The sequence below is a fragment of the Pristiophorus japonicus genome, chromosome 4 (genome assembly GCF_044704955.1).
Source record: "Pristiophorus japonicus isolate sPriJap1 chromosome 4, sPriJap1.hap1, whole genome shotgun sequence".
NCBI lineage: Eukaryota > Metazoa > Chordata > Chondrichthyes > Pristiophoridae > Pristiophorus > Pristiophorus japonicus.
Genome location: NC_091980.1, coordinates 230,941,059 through 230,964,070, shown reverse-complemented (window position 1 = coordinate 230,964,070; position 23,012 = coordinate 230,941,059). Strand labels below are relative to the sequence as shown.

The window sequence follows — 23,012 nt, the reverse complement described above, 5'->3', positions numbered from 1 at the left end:
TCTCCCCCGTGGCTGCCTCATGGGTCTGGGAAGGCTGCTGTATTCCCTGTGTGGAAGCTGCAGATGTCCTTCTAGGACGCCCTCGAGCAGCTTTGGGCCTGGAAGGCCTGGCTGGAGACTGGTCATCACCCTCCTGGGAAGGTTCAGTCTGGCTTGGCTTGGGCGAGGCTATGCGTGGAAGCACTGGCAGAATGATAGGTCTGGGGCCAGGAATGCTGCGATCCTGAGGGAGCGCATCAACCGTATCCTGGCCCGAGGAGGCTGAGTCACTCCCCGGGGGCAGCAGATTACCACCACCACTAATCTGAGGGAGCTCAGGTCGGTGCTGTGGCGCCACACCGGAAGGTCCCCCGTGGCCTGTGGTGGACCCAGCTGTAAAAGCAATACTGAGGTGTCGGATGGTATCGACCTGAGATTGCATGAGAGCAGCCAGAGTCTCAAAGCCACCAGATATGACAGCACTTCGACGCTCCGTCGACTCTTGCAGAGCTGCGGCCATCCTCCCCAATGCAGCACCGATACGCTCGTTCCCTCGCGCCTGTGCTGCAATGGCAGCTGCTATATCACCTACAGGTTGCGGCATCACAGCAGGATCCGCACGGACATTCTGGAGTCCACCATCACCTGCACACTGGCAATGATGGGTTGCATGGAGTGCGCAGAGCTGTTAACAGTGCAGGAGGCAGACTCCTCCACGCTCCTCATCACTTCCAACAGGCTCTCTGGCACCCTTACCAGTGCCCCCAATATCTGAGAATGCACGGCCTCCACCTTTGTCTCGTAAGCCGCAATATCGATGGGCTTGTCTGAGTCCTCCTCAGCAAAACACCGGTGAAGACCCGCCCCTCAGAGAGGTGGCACCTGAGGTTACCAAGCCCCGTCACCATGCTGCAGCCCGCTATTCCCAAGTGCAACACCCAGTGCAGACCCCTCTACTATACTAACTACATCGACCGCGCACTCCCAGTATCTGAGCTGGCACTTGTGAGTGGAAGTAGTGATGCGGTGTTCTCAGCACTGTCCTCCTCTTCCTCATCACTGAGGTCGCCAAAAGATGGTGTCAGATCCAGAGTGTCAGCAATGCTCGAAAACTCAGTGTCCTCAATGCTGTCAGTATGCTCATCTGGCTGGCTCTCATCAAGAGTCTCCTGCAGGCCTGGTGACGGTCCTTCAGTAGGATCCTCTCCCTCACCTTGGCTGCCACTCGGTCTCTCATCTGCATCCATCAATGGGAGAAGGGCTGCCGTTCGAGGAAGGTAGGGGATTGACGCATGGAGCCTGCAAATAGCAAACTTTCAGAAGGAAAGGCACAGTAGGTGCTGCAGCATTCAGGGAGAGATAGCATTAAAGAAGGGCCTTCACTTATCCTCGTCAGCATCGCCAGTGCCCTGGGCCACAGGGAAGGCACCATATCTATCCACAAGCGCCTCGACCCTCGCCTCCAAGGGTGTGAGGATTTGTATGTCGGCCTCGCTACCACCAGTCCTCCTTTGCTCAAAGCGATTATGAGCAAATTTGACCTGCAAAACAAAGAATGGTTGGTTTGTAGCACCGTGATGATGCATCAGAAATGAGAGCACTAATGTGTGTCCGTGAAATGCAGCTGTCAATGTGAGATGAGTGGACCTCCATTGCAAATACATATATATATATATATATCAATGAAATGCTGTGTCAGTGACTAAAGAGTGAAGGTGGGAAATAAGGGAAGGATGAAGGAGAGACTCGCAGATGGAAGGTTAGTATTTGGTGGAACAGGTACTCATTTTCATCAAATGAATGATGTCGTTCATCTTTTTTCTACATTGGGTCGCTGTCCTATTATGGATGGAGGTCCCCGACACCTCTTCCGCTCTCTTCCTCCAGGCATTACTAAACTGTTGGCGAGTTGGTCTCCCTACATCTGAGTAGAGGACTCGCCTCCTTCCCTCCAAACCCTGCATCAGGGTCTCCAGCTCGGCGTCGGAAAATCTTGTAGCCCTTCTTACAACAGCAGCACCAGCCATCCTTGCACACCATTCATTCCCTCCTCAGGGCCTAGCTGCAAACCCTAGCCTTTAAGAAGGCCAGGAAGCAGCTGGCACGTTGGCTACCAATCACCCTAAGGGTGAATTTCCCTGTGGGAATACCGCTCCAATCAACCCACCCACACCGTTGCAAACTATCAGATTTGAAGGGCAATTAGTGCTGGAGGACTTTTTGGGGGTCAAAAAGCTGAATTTGGATCCAATGGCCGTCGCAACCATAACGGCGCTAATCGCGGGAAAAAGGTGTTAACACCACCAGCTTTCTGGGGGCACTGAATTTCGGCCCCGATGGCTTCTGTCTTTCCAATATTTAATTGGAGAAAATTTCTGCTCATTCAGTACTGGATGTCGCACAAGCAGTCTGACAATTTAGAGACCATGGCGGGGTCGAGAAAAGTGGTGGTGAGGTAGAGCTGGGTGTTGTCAGTGTACATGTGGAAACTGTTGCCGTGTTTTTGGATGATGACGCCAAGGGGCAGCATGTAGATGAGAAATAGGAGGAGGCCAAGGATAGATCCTTGCGGGAAACCAGAGGTAACGATGCGGGAATGGGAAGAGAAGCCATTGCAGGTGATTTTCTTTTAAGTTTCCTGGATTTTAGTGTTGTGAGACCTTAGGATCCCTAGTGCTATCATCCCTTTTAGTCCTGCCAGACCACAGAACTCCACCTCCTGTGCTGCTACATCCCAGAAATGCATTCCCCAGTCCAAGTGTCCCAATCTCTAAGGAGAATCTTCTTTTAAGTTTATCACTGCATCTTCTTCTGAAATTGTTCAGCCTAGATTTGAGTTTATCCATTTGTTCCATTTCTCTTCCATTGATAGGTTTTTCAGCCCTTCGAACCAAGATTTTCATCTTGTCTGAGACAATGTTTTAGCCAAGCTGTTTGTTTATAAATTCAATTTTGTAGCTCTGGAAGATCATTCCTATTCTTGGTAAAAATATCAATAATACTTGTGAGTAAGCACAGTTGTTTCTGCCTGATCACTTAAAGCAGTCAACTTTGAAATTGACGTACATGCAAATGGATAATGGTTATCCCATTTTGGCTGATATAAGCAACTCCCCGTTTTAAATGTGGACGGTTTAAGTGGTGGAAACTGTAGAAGGCAGGGTATACCAGGTTAGAAATAGGTACCTGGGATTTAGAAGCATTGGGTGGTTAGGGGGTGGTGGGTGGTAGTAGATGATTTAGAGGTACTCTGGGGGTAACTTTAGGCTTTAGTAGCTCTGAGAAATAATCCTGGAGTTTAGTAACACTGGGACTGGGGCATGCATATCTGGGATGTAGCAGCACAGGAGGTGGAGTTCTGTGGTCTGGCAGGATTAAAGGGGATGATAGCACTAGGGATCCTAAGGTCTCACAGCACTGAAATCCAGACTCCTGGAGGACAGGAACGGGTCATGATGGGGAAGGAATTTGTCATGTGCAGACTGTGGGTTGTGTGCAGAAGTGTGGATTGTGAGCCGGCCTGACGAGAAAGGAACACATCTTTGTTGGGTTGACAGAGGTTAGCATGCAGCAATTTGGGATGGCCCAGATTGGACAGATTAAGCAATCGTAGGATGGTATACTCCCATTATAAAATACCAGCTATTGATTGTGACACCATGTAATACCTTTAACATTGAAAGGTATAGCATCCTTGGGAGGAACAGGTGACTTTGGACCTGTGCTTTCCACCACTTGGCGTTTTCCCACCTCATGTCTGGTTCTGTTGTAGACTAATTATAGAGATTGATTGCCATCATTAGTTAACAACTCCATTATTGTACTGTATCATGCAACTACCAGGATGGTAGAAGGCGAACTAGATGGACCATGGTCTTTTTTCGTCTAGCAATTCCTATTTTCCTTTGAAAATACATCTCACAGTACCACCACTACAGGAGTAACAAGCAGTTTATGATGAGTTTTCAATGAACCATGCACCCTGTGTACCACATTTAAATATAAAGATTTGATGATAATTCAGAAGATTATGAAACATGAAAAAATGAAAATTATATTGCAGATGGTATAATGCATTTTACACACAACAGAATACAATTTGTAAAATCAGCATTAATGCAGCATGACATTTCTCATATTAACAGTTAACTCAGATCAAATGCATGTTGAGCCAAATGTCTATCTTGCAACACAACTTCCAGGTAAGATGATGATCAGATCACCAAAGTAATGCAGATTGCATTTAGAGACTTGTTTTGAGATTACTTCTGCTACGATCTATCTCAACGTGCCATAACACCACCTGGCTTTCAAAAATAACTTGCAAGGATGAGCCACATATGAGCTAGGCTTTGTATGCTTAAGAAACTGTTAGAAGGAAAATCTGTCAGTGATCCTTGAAAGTTTGATAATGTTGCATTAAATGGCCCCAGGTGCTCCATTCAAGTACATTGGGATACCACTTGTGCTTAGAGAACACCATCTGTGACAACAGGTTTGTTGGGAAAAATGGTGTTTAAAGTGCAGCTGGAAGTGATTATTGTCAAAGTAACTGGAATCCAGTATTAAGAGAAAACATGTAAATAATATTGTCCTGAGTCTTTCAGAATGGGAGAAATGTGCCCCTTCTCGCAGGTGCTGGTAGTTTGCCTATTTGTTTCCAGGAAGTTTCGTGGTCTTGTTAAGTAGTTTTGGTTTGCGAAACATCTAAGCAGTGACAGCAGTATAGAATAACTTCCTAATTGTGGAACTGTTAATGTTATCAAGATTCTGTACCAAGCAGTGATACAAACTTTGTAAGTACTTTAATCAAATACTTGGAAAAAGTGATTGCAGTCTACACCTGATAATTCAAACTCATTTACACTTCCCAAAAAAATCCAGCAATTTGAATTGAGCAATGTAAGTAATAATGCAAAATGGGAATTTAGTGCAAAACAATTCGCAGCTTTGAATTAACAGTAGACTATAGACCAGATTTCCCTGTTCTTGCACCTTGGCTTGAACAATTGCCTGGGCACAGCACTTAAAGGAAAATCAGGCAGCGAGGAGCCCATCTGATTTTCCTCTGTGTGCATCACCCAGACGATCCAAAATGCTCAGGTGCAGGAACAAGGAAATCTTCCCCTATGTATTTAACCACATATGCCCATATCTCTGCTTGAAGAGATCATGTTGGAGTATTTTTTTCACTCCAGATGTCTCTTTTTGGTAGGTTATTGTAGGTTTGGGAGACAGATCCCACCTTGATATTAGTAGTTTGTACAATTACCAAAATAGTAAGTTGTGACATTTTGCTCTTTCCATGGGCTGTAAAACAGATTGATAGAGCGTGCGTTCCTGACCAGGACGAGTGCCATTCGTTCCCAAGGACAAGCCATGGAGTAGAGATATGCTTTCATACAAGAAATAGGATGACCAGTATCTTGTTTTGAACTGGAATAAAAACATGATCTATTTAAGCAGAGATATGGGCATATGTGGCTAAATACATAGGGGAAGATTTCCTTGTTCCTGCACCTGAGCATTTTGGATCGTCTGGGTGATGCGCACAGAGGAAAATCAGATGGGCTCCTCGCTGCCTATTTTTCTTTTAAGTGCTGTGCCCAGGCAATTGTTCAAGCCAAGGTGCAAGAACAGGGAAATCTGGTCCATAGTCTACTGTTAATTCAAAGTTGGGTAATTGTTTTGCCCTAAATTCCCATTTTGCATTGTTACTTACATTGCTTAATTAAAATTGCTGGATTTTATTTGGGAGGTATAAATGAGTTTGAATTATCAGGTGTAGACTGCAATCACTTTTTTCCAAGAGTTTGATTAAAGTATTTACAAAGTTTGTATCACTGCTTGGTATCGAATCTTTATAACATTGGTGTGCAATTAAATGTTTGATTTTCAAATGTTGCATTTTTTTTAAATGCTGTTTAAGATGTATGTGCAAACAAAACATGCCATATATTCATGTTTACATATGCTGGCCATTTTGCATATTTGCAATTCGGGCAATATGTGTACACATATGTACACTTTTTTTCCATTCCAATTTTCTGCTCTCCTCTCCCCTCCTAAAGGTTTTACCTCCTTGCTGGAGTTCAATCCCATGGGCAATAGGAATTCTTGGGTACCTCACCAAAGTGGCTGTTAGTCATAGAAATTTATGGCACAGAAGGAGGCCATTTGGCCCAACTTGTCCGTACCGGCTGAAAAAGAGCTATCCAGCCTAATCCCACTTTCCAGCTCTTGGTCTGTATCCTGTAGATTACAACACTTCAAGTGCATAGCCAAGTACTTTTTAAATGTGATGAGGGTTTCTGCCTCTACTACCCTTTCAGACAGCAAATTCCAGACAACTACTACCCTCTGGGTGAAAAAAGCTCTCCTCAACTCCCTTCTAATACTTCTACCAATTACTTTAAACCTATGCCCCCAAGTTATTGACCTCTCTGCGAGGAGGCATAGGTCCTTCCTATCCACACAATCTAGGCCCCTCTTAATTTTATAATTTTATACACCTCAATAGGTCTCCCCTCAGCCTCCTCTGTTCCAAAGAAAACAACCCCAGACTATCCAATTTTTCCTCATAGCTAAAATACTCCAGTCTGGCAACATCCTCGTAAATCTCCTCTGTACCCTTTCTCGTGCAATCACATCTTTCCTGTAAAGTGGTGACCAGAACTGCACACAGTACTCTAGCTGTAGCCTAACTAGTGCCCATGGAATTGATCTCAACAAGGAGGTAACACCTTTAAGCGGGGAGAGGAGAGCAGAAAATTGGAGTGTATAGTAGACACCTCAAGTCGCTGGAGAAATATCACCAACGATGTCTCCGCAAGATCCTACAAATCCTCTGGGAGGACAGACGCACCAACGTTAGTGTCCTCGTCCAGGCCAACATCGCCAGCATTGAAGCACTGACCACACTTGATCAGCTCCGCTGGGCAGGCCACATAGTTCGCATGCCAGACATGAGACTCCCAAAGCAGCGCTCTACTCGGAACTTGTCCACGGCAAACGAGCCAAAGGTGGGCAGCGGAAATGTTACAAGGACACCCTGAAAGCCTCCCTGATAAAGTGCGACATCTCCACTGACACCTGGGAGCCCCTGACCAAAGATCGCCCTAAGTGGAGGAAGTGCATCCGGGGGGGGTGCTGATCTCCTCGAGTCTCGTCTCCGAGATCATGCAGAAATCAAGCGCAGGCAGCGGAAGACGCGTGCGGCAATCCAGACTCCCCCCCCCCCACCCTTTCTTTCAACCACTGTCTGTCCCACCTGTGACAGAGACTGCGTTTCTCGTATTGGATTGTACAGCCACCTAAGAACTCATGCTAAGAGTGGAAGCAAGTCTGCCTCAATTCCGAGGGACTGCCTATGATGATGATGATGAACTAGTGTTTTATACAGTTCAAGCATAACCTCCCTGCTCTTAGATTCTATGCCTCAGCTAATAAAGGAAAGTATCCTGTGTGCTTTCTTAACCACCTTATCTACCTCTCCTGCTACCTTCAGGGATCTGTGGACATGCATTCCAAGATCCCTCTGTTCCTCGACACTTCTCAGTATCCTACCATTTATTGTGTATTCCCTTGCCTTGTTAGCCCTCCCCAAATGCATTACCTCACACTTCTCCCGATTGAATTCCATTTGCCACTGTTCTGCCCACCTGACCAGTCCATAGATATCTTCCTGCAGTCTACAGCTTTCTTCCTCACTGTCAACCACATAGCCAATTTTTGTATCATCTGCAAACTTCTTAATTATGGCCCCTACATTGAAATCTAAATCATTGATACACACCACAAAAATCAAGGGACCTAGTACTGAGTCCTACGGAACCCCTCTGGCAACAGTTTTCCAATCACAAAAACACCCATCGAACATTACCCTTTGCTTTCTGCCACTGAGCTAATTTTGGATCCAACTTGCCACTTTCCCTTGGATCCCATGAGCTTTTTCTTTTCTGACCAGTCTGCCATGTGAGACCTTGTCAGAAGCCTTGCTAAAAACTATGTAGACTACATCAAACGTACTACCCTCATCAGTCCTTCTTGTTAACTCAAATAATTAAATCAAGCTACTCAGACACGACCTTCCCTTAACAAATCCATATTGACTGTCCTTGATTAATCTGTGCCTTTCTAAATGATGTTTAATACTGTCCCTCAGAATTTTTTCTCATAATTTGCCCACCACCGAGGTTAGGCTGACTGGCCTGTAATTACTCGGTCTATCCCTTTCTCACTTTTTAAACAACAGTACATTAGCAGTCCTCCAGCACCACACCTGAAGCCAGAGAGGATTGAAAAATGATGGTCAGATCCTCTGCTATTTTCTCCCTTGCTTCTCTGAACAGCCTGGTATTCATTTCATCCGGGCCTGGCGATTTATCTACTTTCAAAATTGCTAAACTCCTTAATACTTCCTCTTTCACTATGATTATCTCATCTAATATTTCACACCCCTCCTTCTTAACTACAATGCCTGCATCGTCCCTCTCTTGTGAAGATAGACACAAAGTGTTCATTAAGAACCATACCCACATCTTCCGCCTCCACACACAAGTTATCTTTTCGGTCTCTAATAGGTCCTACTCTTTAGTTATCCTCTTGCTCTATATGTATTTATAAAACATCTTTGGGTTTTTCTTGACCTTACTTGCCAATATTTGGCCTCTGGGACAGAGGGAGAGAGAGACTGAGACCGGAGCAGAGGGATAGAGACTGAGACTGGGACAGAGGGAGAGAGAGACTGAGACCGGAACAGAGGGAGAGAGACTGGGGAAGAGAGAGAGACTGGGACAGAGGGAGAGAGTGAGACTGTCTGGGACAGAGGGGGAGAGAGAGAGAGAGAGAGAGAGAGAGAGACTGGGGGAAAGAAGGACTGGGACAGAGGGAGAGAGTGAGATTATCTGGGACAGAGGGAGAGAGAGAGAGAGAGAGAGACTGGGGAGAGAGGGACTGGGACAGAGGGAGAGAAAGACTGGAACAGAGGGAGAGAGAGAGACTGAGACTGGGACAGAGGGAGACTGGGACTGGGTCAGAATGAGAGACACTGTGGAAGAGAGCGAATGGGACAGAGGGAGAGAGAGACTGGGGAGAGACTGAGACTGGGACAGAGGGAGTCTGGGACAGAGAGAGAGAGACTGGGGGAAAGAGTGAGAGACTGGGGGAGAGACTGGGACTGGGTCAGAGGGAGAAAGAGACTGGGATTAGTCAGAGGGAAAGAGGGACTGAAACCAGGGCAGAGGGAGAGAGAGAGAGAGACTGGGACTGGAACAGAGGGAGAGTGACTGTGGAGTGAGAGGAACAGGGACAGAGAGGGAGAGCGACTGAGACTGGGACAGAGGGAGAGACTGAGACTGGGACAGAGGGAGAGAGAGACAGACAGGAATAGGAGCAGAGGGAGAGAGAGACTGAAACTGGAGCAGAGGGAGATGCAGAGAGAGGCAGGGACAGAAAGAGAGAGGGGCAGAGAGAGAGAGAGATAGCGAAAGAGGGATAGAGAGATGGGTGAGGGTCTACTCCAGGTGAGTGTAGTGCATTCCTGGAGACTGAGCAGCAGCTGCAGTTCGCAAATTTTGTATGTGTTTTTCTGCATGTTGCATTTCTGACATCTTACCTGGTGGGTGTACTGGCTCAAGAAGACCACGTTTATTAATAGAAGTGATTGAAGTTGGAAATACAGATACTCATTTTTGTTCAATTATTTTTAATACTTTGAACTAAAGAACTACAGCACTTTATATTTGTTTATCTGGTTGCATTGTGATTAATATTCTAATTACTTATGGGGACCTACAGCACGTCAGCGCAACAGGAAAGCTGCTGCTTGTGCAGCTATTGCATGAGCGATGGGCTAATACGTTGAATACTTTAAAATTACAGCCCTCTAATACAAATTGCATGAATAAATATGCCTCTTTCAGCTCCCCTTGAGATTTTGGATTGTTTGTCGATACATAACCATGTAACTGGAGTGACGTTTCTGAAGTGTTAATGCATTATTATGCAGTTCTTTTATATCCCAGTCATTTATGATAAGTATTTTTTTTAAATAGAGTTTGTAGATGACGAGCTATAAGCTTTTAATTACATCTACCATAAACAAACTTGCAGAATGGGCATGTAAATAACAAATGAATTTCAATATAGGTAAGTGTGAGATGGTGCATTTTGGTAGGAGGAAGAAGGAGGCTACCTAATCCTTGGAAATAAGAGTCTAAATGGGGTAGAGAACATAAGCATTAAGAGCAAGAGTAAGCCATTTGATCCCTTGAGCCTGCTCCGCCATTCAATGAGATAATGGCTGAACTTCTACCTCAACTCCACTTTCCTGCACTATCCCCATGTCCCTTGATTCCCTTAATATTCAAAAATCTATCGATCTCTGTCTTGAATATACTCATCACTTAGCATCCACAGCTCGCTAGGGTAGAGAATTCCAAAGATTCACCACCCTCTAAGTGAAGAAATTTCTCTTCATCTCAGTCCTAAATGGCCGACCCCTTATTCTGAGACTTTGACCCCTGGTTCTAGACTTCCTAGCCAGGGGAAACATCCTCCCTGCATCTACGCTGTCAAGTCCTGTAAGAATTTTGTATGTTTCAATGAGATCACCTCTCATTCTTCTAAACTCTAGAGAATATAGGCCTAGTCTACTCAATCTTTCCTAACAGGACAATCCTGCCCCGTCCCCCTCCATCCCAGGAATCAGTGCACTCCCTGTATGACAACTATATCCTTCCTTAGGAAAGGAGATCAAAACTGTACACAATACTCTAGGGGTGGAAATTCGGTCATGCTTCAGTTGGGGCGGTGTCCTGGGCGGAGCGGTAAATTTTGCACTGGCAAATAGTTTTGCCAGTCTGTGGCAGGCTTGCCTGTTGGCAGCTCGGCCGAACTCGGAGCATAATTGTCGGGCCAACCTGGCAGTCGGCCGACAATAAAAAATAAAATGGCATTTCCGGTAGCGCCACCTCCCCTTTAATGAGGGCAACGCCGCCAACCAACAAGGACTAACAAGGAGTGCACAGAGACAAAAAGCTGTCGGGGGCACCGGCCGGCAGCGGAGCCGCTCCTGTGAGACAATTGTGCAAAAGGGATATTTCCCGCGGGGCAATTTCAGGAAGCAGTCGCCACCAGTTGGTAAGGGGTTGGCTCGTGCATGCCGCAGCGGGAAAACAGGTGGAGCGGTCCCCTACACCACTCTGCCCCTTATGAAGGGCAATTTGCCAAATGGCTGCCCCTCCGCGGAGAGTTGCCGGCCATTCCACGCCACTCCGTGGCCCGCTGCTTTCAGGCGGCCAGAGGCCTTATCGAGAGTGCCAATTTTGGTCCCACTATCTCTGCAGCCATCTCTTTTAGAACCCTAGGCTGTAGGCCGTAGGAGATGTGTCGGCTTTTAGTCCCATTAGTTTATCTAGTACTTTTTCTCTACTCATATTAATTACGTTAAGTTCCTCACCTTCATTAGACTTTTGGTTCCCCACCATTGCTTTTTGTGTCTTCTACTGTGAAGACAGATACAAAATATTTGTTTAACGTTTCTGCCATTTCCTTATTCCCCATAATAATTTCTCCTGTCTTAACCTCTAAGGGACCAACATTTACTTTTGCTAATCTCTTCCTTTTTATATACTTGTAGAAGCTCTTACAATCTGTTTTTATATTTCTTGCTAGTTTTCTCTCATTCTATTTTTTCCCTTTTTATCAATTTTTTGGTCATCCTTTGTTGGTTTCTGAAACTCTTCCAATCCTCAGGCTTACTACTATTCTTCACAACGTTATAAGCTTCTTTCAATCTAATGCTATCTTTAACTTCTTTAGTTAGCCACGGATGGATCACTTTTCCTGTGGAGTTTTTGTTTCTCAGTGGAATATATTTTTGTTGAGAATTATGAAATATTTCTTTAAATGCTAGCCGCTGCTTATCTACCGCCATACCTTTTAATCTAATTTCCCAATCTACCTTATCCAACTCGCCCCTCATACCTATGTAATTGGCTACAGAGTATTCCCCTACCCTGATTCCTCACACACACTCTTGTTCATAGCCAATGTAGGAGGTGCAGAGTTGAAGACGAGCAAGCTTTTGCTGCTTTTGAAACCATTTTGGTGACCAGCTCAAGGGTGACATGAGCAGAAGTCAGAATTCAGTTCACCTGTTGGGCCCCTTTGAGGATTGATGTGCGAGATCTAAAAGAAGGGGAGGTAATGTCAATGAGAAATGGAACAAAAGTATATATTTTTTCATCAGCTAGAACACCGAATAAAATGTATTTACAATTAAATCAATTTGCCAGTTGTTCTTTCACCTTTTATTTTTACAGACTCTTGAAATATCAGTTTCCTGTCCTACCTTCACATAGGAATTTATGTCAATTCCACAAGGGTCTCTTCAGCCTGCACAAACTCCAACAATGCAAAAACAAACTGAAGAACTCAGAATGTTTTACTTGCTTAAGTAATCCCTTTAAAGATGAGGGCTGTGAACTGAATAATACTATTTTGACATGAGACTATACCCAAATTTTCCTATTTTTGTTTGGTATTTTAAGAACAACTTGTGGGTTATGGAACTTGAATATCACATGATAATGTGCGCACTAGGTCTGTGCAGCAGAGCAGGTCTCCAGTCGTCCTGGTTAATCCTTGCCACTGGATAAAGGCCTAACTCTGTCAAGCCCATTTGGTGGCTGATGTGCAACAGTCACCACATGTTAAAAAAATTCACACACAGGCATCTTCCACTCCCTCAACTGGAGTTCAGGACTGGAACATCGGGTCCTTCATTGAAACATCTGTGAACTCTCGTGGAAGCAAGTCATCCTCGTTCAAGGGACCGCCTATGATGATGATCACATGAAATCCAAATACTTGAAATTAATGATAAGTATCACAATGTTTTGCCCCATCTTTTTATTAGTAAAGCCTGATTAACACAGCCATCAATTTGACCGAAATTTAATGAGTAAATATGCATAAGGATAAGGAGTCTCTGCATTTTTACAGATAATATATTCATCAACACGAACCAGATTGTTTAGCCAAAATGAGTAATGATCACTCCTAATAAATGACACTTGGCAGATCAATGTTACACTATATCTTGCTGAAAAACTATCAATGAATTTTCACCACCCCTGCAAGAAACCACTGAGGAACCAGGTGCTGTCACAAGATAACACCATTCTTTCTGCTTGGCTGCCTACAGTTCTACCTCCTCCAGCTATAGTTCATCAGTATTAGTAAGAGCAAAACAAATTATTGGGCTAGACTTTCCACTTGAGATCGCTGGGCTAGTGCCCATATATCGCCCAAAAAGGCCTGCTATTAAACCATTTTGCTTCAAAAGTGGAAAGTTGGGCCGGAACGTCACCAGAAAAATGCCGGCCCAACTTTCGGCTCACATCGCCGAGATGATAGCTGAGGTGATCGCCCAAACATCGCCCAGCACAACTTTTGGCATATCGTTCACACATTGCCGGGCTGATAGCTCGCCGAGAACATGGCTGGAGAAAAGCTGCTTTTACCTGGCCTTCCTCACAGAATCGCGGCACTACGGACGCCATTTTGAACGTTGGAGGAAGTGAGGAGGTTGCATAAACAAGGGGCTTATAATTTGTGAGTTATTTAAGGGCCTTTTACTGATTGATCCACTCACATTTATACATATATTTATATTACATTTCTTTTTATTTTAGTAGAAAGGGCATTTATATCAACAGTGATAGTGATATAGTGATGGGGCCTGAAGCTGCTCTGCCATTACTTGTAAATGCTCAACTGCTGGCGTCTGAGGTTGAGTTAAGTGAAGGGGCCAATCAACGAGTTGGCAGTCTAATGCGGAGGCGGAGGAGAACGTACAGCCGACGAACTTACAGGGAAAAGCAATCTTACGTCAACTTGCCTGATAACGTGTACCTTAGGCTGTGCTTCCGAAAGGAGGTCATCGATGAGATATGCCAGCTCATCTAGGGGGATCTGCAGCCTTCCAGCACCATCAGGTCCGCACTGCCTGTTGAGATCAAGGTTACTGTGGCACTATCCTTCTACGCATTGGGCTCCTTTCAAGCTTCAGCTGGCGACATCTGTGGTATCTCTCAGCATGCAACACACTGCTCCATTCGACAGGTGATTCAAGCCTTTACGCTCACAGGATGGACTTTATAAACTTCCCTATGACCAGGGAAGCACAGACCGGGAGGGCTTTGGGTTTCTCGAGAATAGCAAACCTCCCCAAGGTGCAGGGAGCAATAGACTGCACGCACATCGCCCTGAAAGCATCTTTACAGAACCCGGAGGTGTTTCGTAACCGAAAGGGATTCCACTCCCTGAATGTGCAGCTCGTTGTCGACTACAACCAAATTACCTTGGCAGTTAATGCTACATTTCCAGGCAGCATCCATGATGCGCACATCCTGCGTGAGAGCGCTATCTCGGACTTGTGTGACAGTCAGCCAGAAGGTCATGATTGGATGCTGGGGAATAAAGGATATGGCCTTACCAGCTGGCTCATGACCCCCCTGCATAATCCCCTGATGGAAGCCAAGAAGCGTTACAATGAAAACCATATAGCTACTCGCAATATCGTTGAAAAGACAATTGGAGTTCTAAAGTAGTGCTTCAGATGCCTGGACCACTCTGGAGGCAGCCTACAATACCACCCTGACCAGGTCGCTGAATTTATTGTGGTATGTTGCATGTTGCATAACAATTGCCAGATGGAGCTGCCGGTCCACTTCAGGAAGGAGTGGAGGCAGAAGAGGCAGAGGAGGAAGAGGAGGCTGGTGAGGACCTCGGGGAGGACAATCAGTCTGGCGATGAACCCATGATCCCAACCACACCCGCCCCCCCCCCCCCCGCAAGACTCCAAAAACCCCGTGGGAGTTACGCGGCTGCAAAGCAGTTGTGCCAGCAGCTCATAAATGAACGCTTTGCATGAACTTACATTGAGGACAGTTATGGTTACGGAAAGACAACAGTTGCGTTTGCGTTGAGTTACATTTCATCCTTGCCTGTGTAGGGTGTTCTTCACTCTACTCTGATTCTTAGACCTTGGAACTTATAGTGGGAAAGCACCACACGCGGCACAAAATTTAGGCTTAACCCAGTGTCAGTTTTATTACGTACAAAAACTGACTAAAACTACAGGACTATACTTCTGAGAGAAATCGACTGAAAACATCCAATCACCCTTCCTGGCTGTAACTATTGTAGGTTCGTGGTCATTGGTTCCGTGACCGGTTGATTCTTCTTCTGGTCGTTCTCTGCAGTGCTATTCCTTTCATGTACATTTTGTACTACATGTCCTTCTGTCCTTTCGCCTGTTTGTTCTTTCGACCTGTGTCCATCTGTACATGTGTCCTTCTACTTCTTCTGTGTGCTTCTTCTTCCATCTGTTCCTGTCCTTCTTCTGCTGAGCTGCTTCTAGTTCGCATATTTATATCCAGGTTTTGACTGATCCACCACTGCGGTTTGATAAAGTGTTTGCATTGATGCATTGTTTTGTGGACCCCTTGGTTGATTGACTACAATAATAGACTCGTCTGTTTTCCCATTTGCACACTGAGTCTCAGCAGAGGAGGACAAAGGGTTTGATTAGGGCAGGGAAAATGGAGTACGAGAAGAAGCTTGCAGGGAACATTAAGGCGGATTGCAAAAGTTTCTATAGGTATGTAAAGAGAAAGAGGTTAGTAAAGACAAACGTAGGTCCCCTGTAGTCAGAATCAGGGGAAGTCATAACGGGGAACAAAGAAATGGCAGACCAATTGAACAAGTACTTTGGTTCAGTATTCACTAAGGAGGACACAAACAACCTTCCGGATATAAAAGTGGTCAGAGGGTCTATTAAGGAGGAGGAACTGAGGGAAATCTTTATTAGTCGGGAAATTGTGTTGGGGAAATTGATGGGATTGAAGGCCGATAAATCCCCAGGGCCTGATGGACTGCATCCCAGAGTACTTAAGGAGGTGGCCTTGGAAATAGCGGATGCATTGACAGTCATTTTCCAACATTCCATTGACTCTGGATCAGTTCCTATCGAGTGGAGGGTAGCCAATGTAACCCCACTTTTTAAAAAAGGAGGGAGAGAGAAAGCAGGGAATTATAGACCGGTCAGCCTGACCTCAGTAGTGGGTAAAATGATGGAATCAATTATTAAGGATGTCATAGCAGCGCATTTGGAAAATGGTGACATGATAGGTCCAAGTCAGCATGGATTTGTAAAAGGGAGATCATGCTTGACAAATCTTCTAGAATTTTTTGAGGATGTTTCCAATAAAGTGGACAAAGGAGTACCAGTTGATGTGGTATATTTGGACTTTCAGAAGGCTTTCGACAAGGTCCCACACAGGAGATTAATGTGCAAAGTTAAAGCACATGGGATTGGGGGTAGTGTGCTGACGTGGATTGAGAACTGGTTGTCAGACAGGAAGCAAAGAGTAGGAGTAAATGGGTACTTTTCGGAATGGCAGGCAGTGACTAGTGGGGTACCGCAGGGTTCTGTGCTGGGGCCCCAGCTGTTTACATTGTACATTAATGATTTAGACGAGGGGATTAAATGTAGTATCTCCAAATTTGCGGATGACACTAAGTTGGGTGGCAGTGTGAGCTGCGAGGAGGATGCTATGAGGCTACAGAGTGACTTGGATAGATTAGGTGAGTGGGCAAATGCGTGGCAGATGAAGTATAATGTGGATAAATGTGAGGTTATCCACTTTGGTGGTAAAAACAGAGAGACAGACTATTATCTGAATGGTGACAGATTAGGAAAAGGGAAGGTGCAACGAGACCTGGGTGTCATGGTACATCAGTCATTGAAGGTTGGCATGCAGGTACAGCAGGCGGTTAAGAAAGCAAATGGCATGTTGGCCTTCATAGCGAGGGGATTTGAGTACAGGGGCAGGGAGGTGTTGCTACAGTTGTACAGGGCCTTGGTGAGGCCACACCTGGAGTATTGTGTACAGTTTTGGTCTCCTAACTTGAGGAAGGACATACTTGCTGTTGAGGGAGTGCAGCGAAGATTCACCAGACTGATTCCCGGGATGGTGGGACTGACCTATCAAGAAAGACTGAATCAACTGGGCTTGTATTCACTGGAGTTCAGAAGAGTGAGAGGGGACCTCATAGAAACGTTTAAAATTCTGACGGGTTTGGACAGGTTGGATGCAGGAAGAATGTTCCCAATGTTGGGGAAGTCCAGAACCAGGGGTCACAGTCTAAGGATAAGGGGTAAGCCATTTAGGACCGAGATAAGGAGAAACTTCTTCACCCAGAGAGTGGTGAACCTGTGGAATTCTCTACCACAGGAAGTAGTTGAGGCCAATTCACTAAATATATTCAAAAGGGAGTTAGATGAAGTCCTTACTACTCGGGGGATCAAGGGGTATGGCGTGAAAGCAGGAAGTGGGTGCTGAAGTTTCATGTTCAGCCATGAACTCGTTGAATGGCGGTGCAGGCTAGAAGGGCTGAATGGCCTGCTCCTGCACCTATTTTCTATGTTTCTATGTTTCTATGAGTCTGCAAGGCTCAAGTTGATTTCCCATCTTAACACCTTGTTCCCAAAAAATGTGCACCTGATGTGGTTCCTTTGTTGTCCGGTCTTTTTACAGACTTGGTGTCTACAGTGGGTTTGTTTTCCCCACCCTGGTCAATCAAGTTCAGGGCCTCACGTAACAACTCCATTGTTGTTATGCATGAAGTCAGTTTTGGTTCCTGACCACAGAATGTCCTTAATTGTCCAGCTTAATTCCAAAAGCTTGTATTAAATTCCAAAATCTTGGATTAATCAATATTTAATTCATGGTCTCCTTCTGTGCTTTTCTGAAGATTAGTAACCTTACACTGGTCTGGCCTGGCCATTGTTTTACAACAGTTGCATTCATGTTTTACCTTAACTTACATTTATTAGAAGACACTGCACAACAAATAATTTTTTAAAATTATATTAACAAGATTTTTAAACTATTTTAAAATAACACTCAAACACCCACCCACCCTCCAACCCACACTCCAACAGTGAAACTACAACAACAATTTGAACAATATCAACAAAATTTAAAACATTATTGCACCCCCCCTCCCTATCTGTGGCCACGTTTCCCTCCAGATCCTGGATCCCTCTGTGTCCTAGCCCCACCCACCCATTTTGGTCTCCGGGTACCGAGACGACGCTGGCGTGTAGTGGGCAATGTCAAGACTTCCTAATGTGGTGGGGGTGTTGTTGGCGCGATCGCCTGTTGGGTGGGGGTGGGTGGGGCGGGTGTTGGAGGGGAAGACAAAGCTAGGGAATCGCCTTCCGAGTCAAAAGGAAGTGCTTCCTCCTGACTCGCTTGTGTGCTGGTGCTTGTGGTGTGTCGGATCACGGCACCTTGGGGTGCAGTGCTGTGTCTCGCCAACAACGCATACCGCAAGGCATCGGTGGCGGCGGTCTGTGCATGCATCTCCAGGAGCGTCTGCTGCGACACCTCCGCTTGGCGAGCAAACATGCGGGAGAAGTCCTGCGTGAAGGCCACAAGCGCCTGGAGATCGTCGCGACTAATCGCGAAAGTCTCCTCGCACAGTCTTATCAAGCCCTCTACGCGATCGGCCAGGGTAGGCGTGTGCTCACCTCGCTGACCTGACCTCCGTGGGGTCTGCAAGAGCACTAATGAGCGCCTTGGCATCGCCAGCTGCACGCTGCTTTATCCCGCTATCTCTTCAGTCGAAGACGACGTTATGGCCGCAGGTGAAAGTTCAGCTGGTGGGATGCTCGGGACATCCTCCTCTGTGTCTTCCTCAGGCTCGGTTGATTTTGACTGATCGTCTTCCTTCTCCCTACCCGTGGTGAAGACCATCTTCATCTGTGCAGGTTGAGGTCTTCCCTCGCTGCGCATTGGTGTTGTTGGACCTGCAAAATACAATTGAGTTTATTAGAATGGAAGGATACATACCCTTGTGCTGCGCTGGCATGCGAAGGAGGAGCAGCACTACTACAATAAATGAGACCAAGAGACGTTACATAATAATGCATCATACGGTAATACATATGAGGGTACATCTATGTGGAATTCAGTGACAGAGAGCTGTGGAGGCTGGATCAGTCGGAGATAGACAGAATGATTATGGGGAGCGGACAGAGAAGGGGACATATGGCCAGATGGCCTGCTCCTGCTCTTACTTCTTATGTTCTTATGTTGTCAACCTGAGAATGGCACAGAGGGCGCATGCATAACATGACATAATTCGTATATTATAATGAAATGATGTTACATTACTTTAACACTGCTTGACGCATTACTCACATGATGCATCTGAGGGCTCTGCGATGCCATGGCTGGTGGCCGAGTAACTGTGGGTTTCCACGAGTGCTGCCGCATGCTCCTCGAGGTCAGTACGTTTTTGAATGTTTGCAGGGTCCCCTTTGGTGCGCCTCTGCTGCGTCCTGTTGTAAGATATCTTCCTCTGCAAACATGAAAAGAGCATGGCATAAGCTAATTGACTAGATACTATCATGGAAAGACAACAGTTTCCAACTTTATATGTTAATAGGGTTTTTATCCACAATTGATGCACGGTTATAACAAAGATCGGGTTCAGGAGCTAGTGCTTGAAACAAACATCTCTCTCGACTACAACCTCCATTGAACTCGGCAATAACAGGAGCTAATGTTCCAAAGTGTCCCAGGGCAGACAATGAGCAATGACAGCTCTCCCCCGGTCCATGCTGGGTCACTGTATAAGTGACAGCAACTAGAGAGACTTAACAAGGGCACAGGTTCATAGCTCTGTCCAGATCTTAGCAGGGAATATATGTAATATATGTAATATTAACAAGCTTAAATTCAATCCAGGAGATTTATAATTATAACTAGAATTTGCATCATTGCAATATAAAATCCTAGTTACTCTTGCCGAAGCGACAAGGCTGTTCCAGCGCTTCCGGCACTGGTCGGATCCGCTGGCCTCGTGGGACGCTGAGAAGACGACATCGCCGATTTCAGCGCATAGTTTATGGTAGGCCCGGGGTGGAGGCTTCCCATGCCCACCCCGGGTTAATTGGGCCCACCGGGAGTGCACCTCCTGGACGAGCGCCTCGTTAGCTTCCTCAGAAAAGGGCTTTGCCCTCCGCCTCCGCCTCCCCCCCCCTCCACATCATGCATACTTTCTTCAGAAGATGACATTTTTAAATTTGTCTATCAATGTACTTAATTCTGGAACTCCAACTGTACTCTCCTTCCTCTATGCTCTCTTGCTCTTTCTCTCTCTCTCCCTGCCCCACCCCTTTCTTCTGCCCCTGACCTCGTGAAACACGGGAAAACCTGTTTACCAAAAAAAGCCCACACATGCGCAGAAGACCGTTGCTAGGGAAGGTTTGCCTTCCACATCGCTGGGCTATCGCTGAGCCGAAAGTCGCGATTCAAAAAATGGACGATGTTCCAGCAATCATGAAGGCTGACACATCGCCAAGGCTGGAACATCGCCCATTTTTTGAGCGATAGCCAGCAAAGTGGAAAGTCTAGAATCTTTGGTGCAAAGGATAATGGCAATCTTAAAGAAAGCATGTATTATAGAACTTCAGTATATGGCCATGTATTGGAAATTCTGAGTTTTTAGTTAGAAGTACTTGAGAGTTGATAGAAAATAATTGAAGTATTCTTCTTGCACATGTGAACTAATTTTATATACCAAAAAACTTGTGACAGTAAAACAAATGCTTACTGACATAGAATTGAATATTATTTTTTTCTATTTGATGTGCTACTACTTAGAATAAAGTAAAATACTTCACGTAAGTCACTTACGTCTGTGAATGTTTTCCTTCTGGGAGAAAAACAGGTATTTGTCACACTAATGTGATTTTTTGAAAAAATTAGCTTTTTGAATTTATAGAATATCAGACCTGAATTACTTTAACACATTTCTTTTAGTGTATTGTTACTTCCTTTTTAGAATATATTTTATGGTTTAGTAAAATATTTGTACATGAAATGAGTAATGATTAGAAATGTTTTGCTTGAGCAGGTCCTGCCGTTAAATTATTTAGTACTTGCAGTGAAATGTAATAGTAATACATTTACAACAGAACCAGGACCAAAAATGAATTTACATTTGTTGCCAATGAGAATATTTGAGCCAAGGTTACTTGACTCTTTAGGTTAAGTATTTGTCAAGTATTGATGTAACTTCTTTGAAATCTGGCCCCCATTGCTGACTCACTGCTAACATATCAACTGGCTGCCGAATGTCATGCTAAGCACTTAGACCAAGCTCCACCCCACCTGGACCGAATAACCATCAAACACCCGGCCAAAACGTGCCAGGCACTGACACAGCAGGCGAGTACAGCAGTGTATAGTAGCACTAGGCCTACCACCTAGAATCCATCCCCAGGGTCAAGCACTCAGTAAAATCCACTCTCTACCCAAGTGCAGCATGTATACATTACATATACACTGTATGCCATGAATGTAGGATGCGTTTATTTTTACTAACTGAATGGCAGCCGTTTCTCTGATTGGCTCTCCATTATCACATGACCTATTGCTGATTGGTCCCCTTGGAGGATAAGCCACACCCTGAAGTTTCTCTGGAATGTGTAAATGGAACCGCCCAGCCAAAATTGGCACATTGCAACATGATCCATTTTGACGTCAAAAGTCAGAAAGGACACATCCCTCCCCCAGCCAAAGTCCTTTACCCCAGTGCAAGTGCATCCCTCCCCTAGCCAAAGTTCCTTACTCCAGTGCAAATGCATCCCTCCCTAGCCAAAGTCCCTTACCCCAGCGCAAGTGCATCCCTCCCACAGCCAAAGTTCCTTACCCCAGCGCAAGTGCATCCCTCCCACAGCCAAAGTTCCTTACCCCAGCGCAAGTGGATCCCTCCCACAGCCAAAGTTCCTTTACCCCAGTATTTCACAGCTTTGACACTAGGGCATGTGACCACGGTCAGTATTGGCACTCAATTACAAAGTTGGTCATTTCCAGATATTTGATAAGTTGTTACCAAGTCTCTCTTATCTGGAAGGAGGAGAGCATGCCAGGAGATCTCAGAGATGCCGTAATCGTGACCATTTTCAAAAAAGGGGACGTCCGACTGCAGTAACTACAGAGGAATCTCCCTGCTTTCGGCCACTGGGAAAGTAATTGCAAGAATCCTCCTCAATCATCTTCTCCCCGTGGCTGAAGAGCTCCTCCCGGAGTTGCAATGCGGTTCCGTCCACTAAGGGGTACAACAGACATGATCTTCACTGCGTAACAACTACAAGAGAAATGCAGGGAACAGCATCAACCCTTGTACATGGCCTTCTTTGACTTCACAAAGGCCTTTGATACTGTCAACTGTGAGGGACCTCCTCCGTTTCTCCATATATCAGCACAATCTGAGACATCAAGTAGAAATGGAGAATGGTTTTGGCACCACTTGTCTCATTTGTTTTGCTTGTGGAAATGTGAAATTCCTCTCTGACCTTAAAGTTGGACATATTTTTCATGATTATAGAATTCTGATTTCATGACCTTGTGTTTATTTTGTTCTTAAGGTATGGAGGCTGAAAGGTCATCTGGATTTCAGACAGCTCCTTTGAAAATGTCCGTAACTCTACCTTCCATGAATGAAGAGGACCAGTCTGGCAGTATCAGCACTATCGATGGCGATGACACTTCTGGGGCTGAGATATTCTAAACCTTCCTATCACATCCTTATAAAAGACTCTTAATATGCATTCATTTTTCTACCAAATGTTTCGGGACATTAATATTTTCACATTTTAATATGCTGTTTTGGTAACTTTTATTTTTCTTTGCAGTAACAAATGGTAACCATACTCCTAAAGCCTTTTTTTTAAATCATTGCTGATTGCAACATATTGTGATAAAATCTGATACATTTATGATTGTGTTTTAGTCACCAATGAACAATAAATTTGAAGAATTTTTTCTAGGAAGTCAGACAATCTTGTCTTGTCTTTTACAGAAAAGCATTAAAGTTTAATGCACTGTTTGTAAGCATCATTTGCTTTAGTTTCCCAAACCAACATTTTTGCAATAGTAAAATAC

At 45.1% G+C, this 23,012-nt stretch overlaps 1 protein-coding gene across 3 annotated transcripts in view; it reads left to right on the top strand.

Moving 5' to 3' along the window:
* kiaa0586 (KIAA0586 ortholog) overlaps nucleotides 1–22,810 on the top strand; it is an 800,223-nt gene extending 777,413 nt beyond the window's left edge. For all 3 annotated transcript variants that reach the window (XM_070879138.1, XM_070879139.1, XM_070879135.1), the window contains one exon: nucleotides 22,496–22,810. In XM_070879138.1, coding sequence (XP_070735239.1) covers nucleotides 22,496–22,638 — 143 coding nt within the window. In that variant the 3' untranslated portion in view covers nucleotides 22,639–22,810. The remainder of the gene's footprint in view (nucleotides 1–22,495) is intronic.
* The last annotated feature ends 202 nt before the right edge of the window (nucleotides 22,811–23,012 follow it).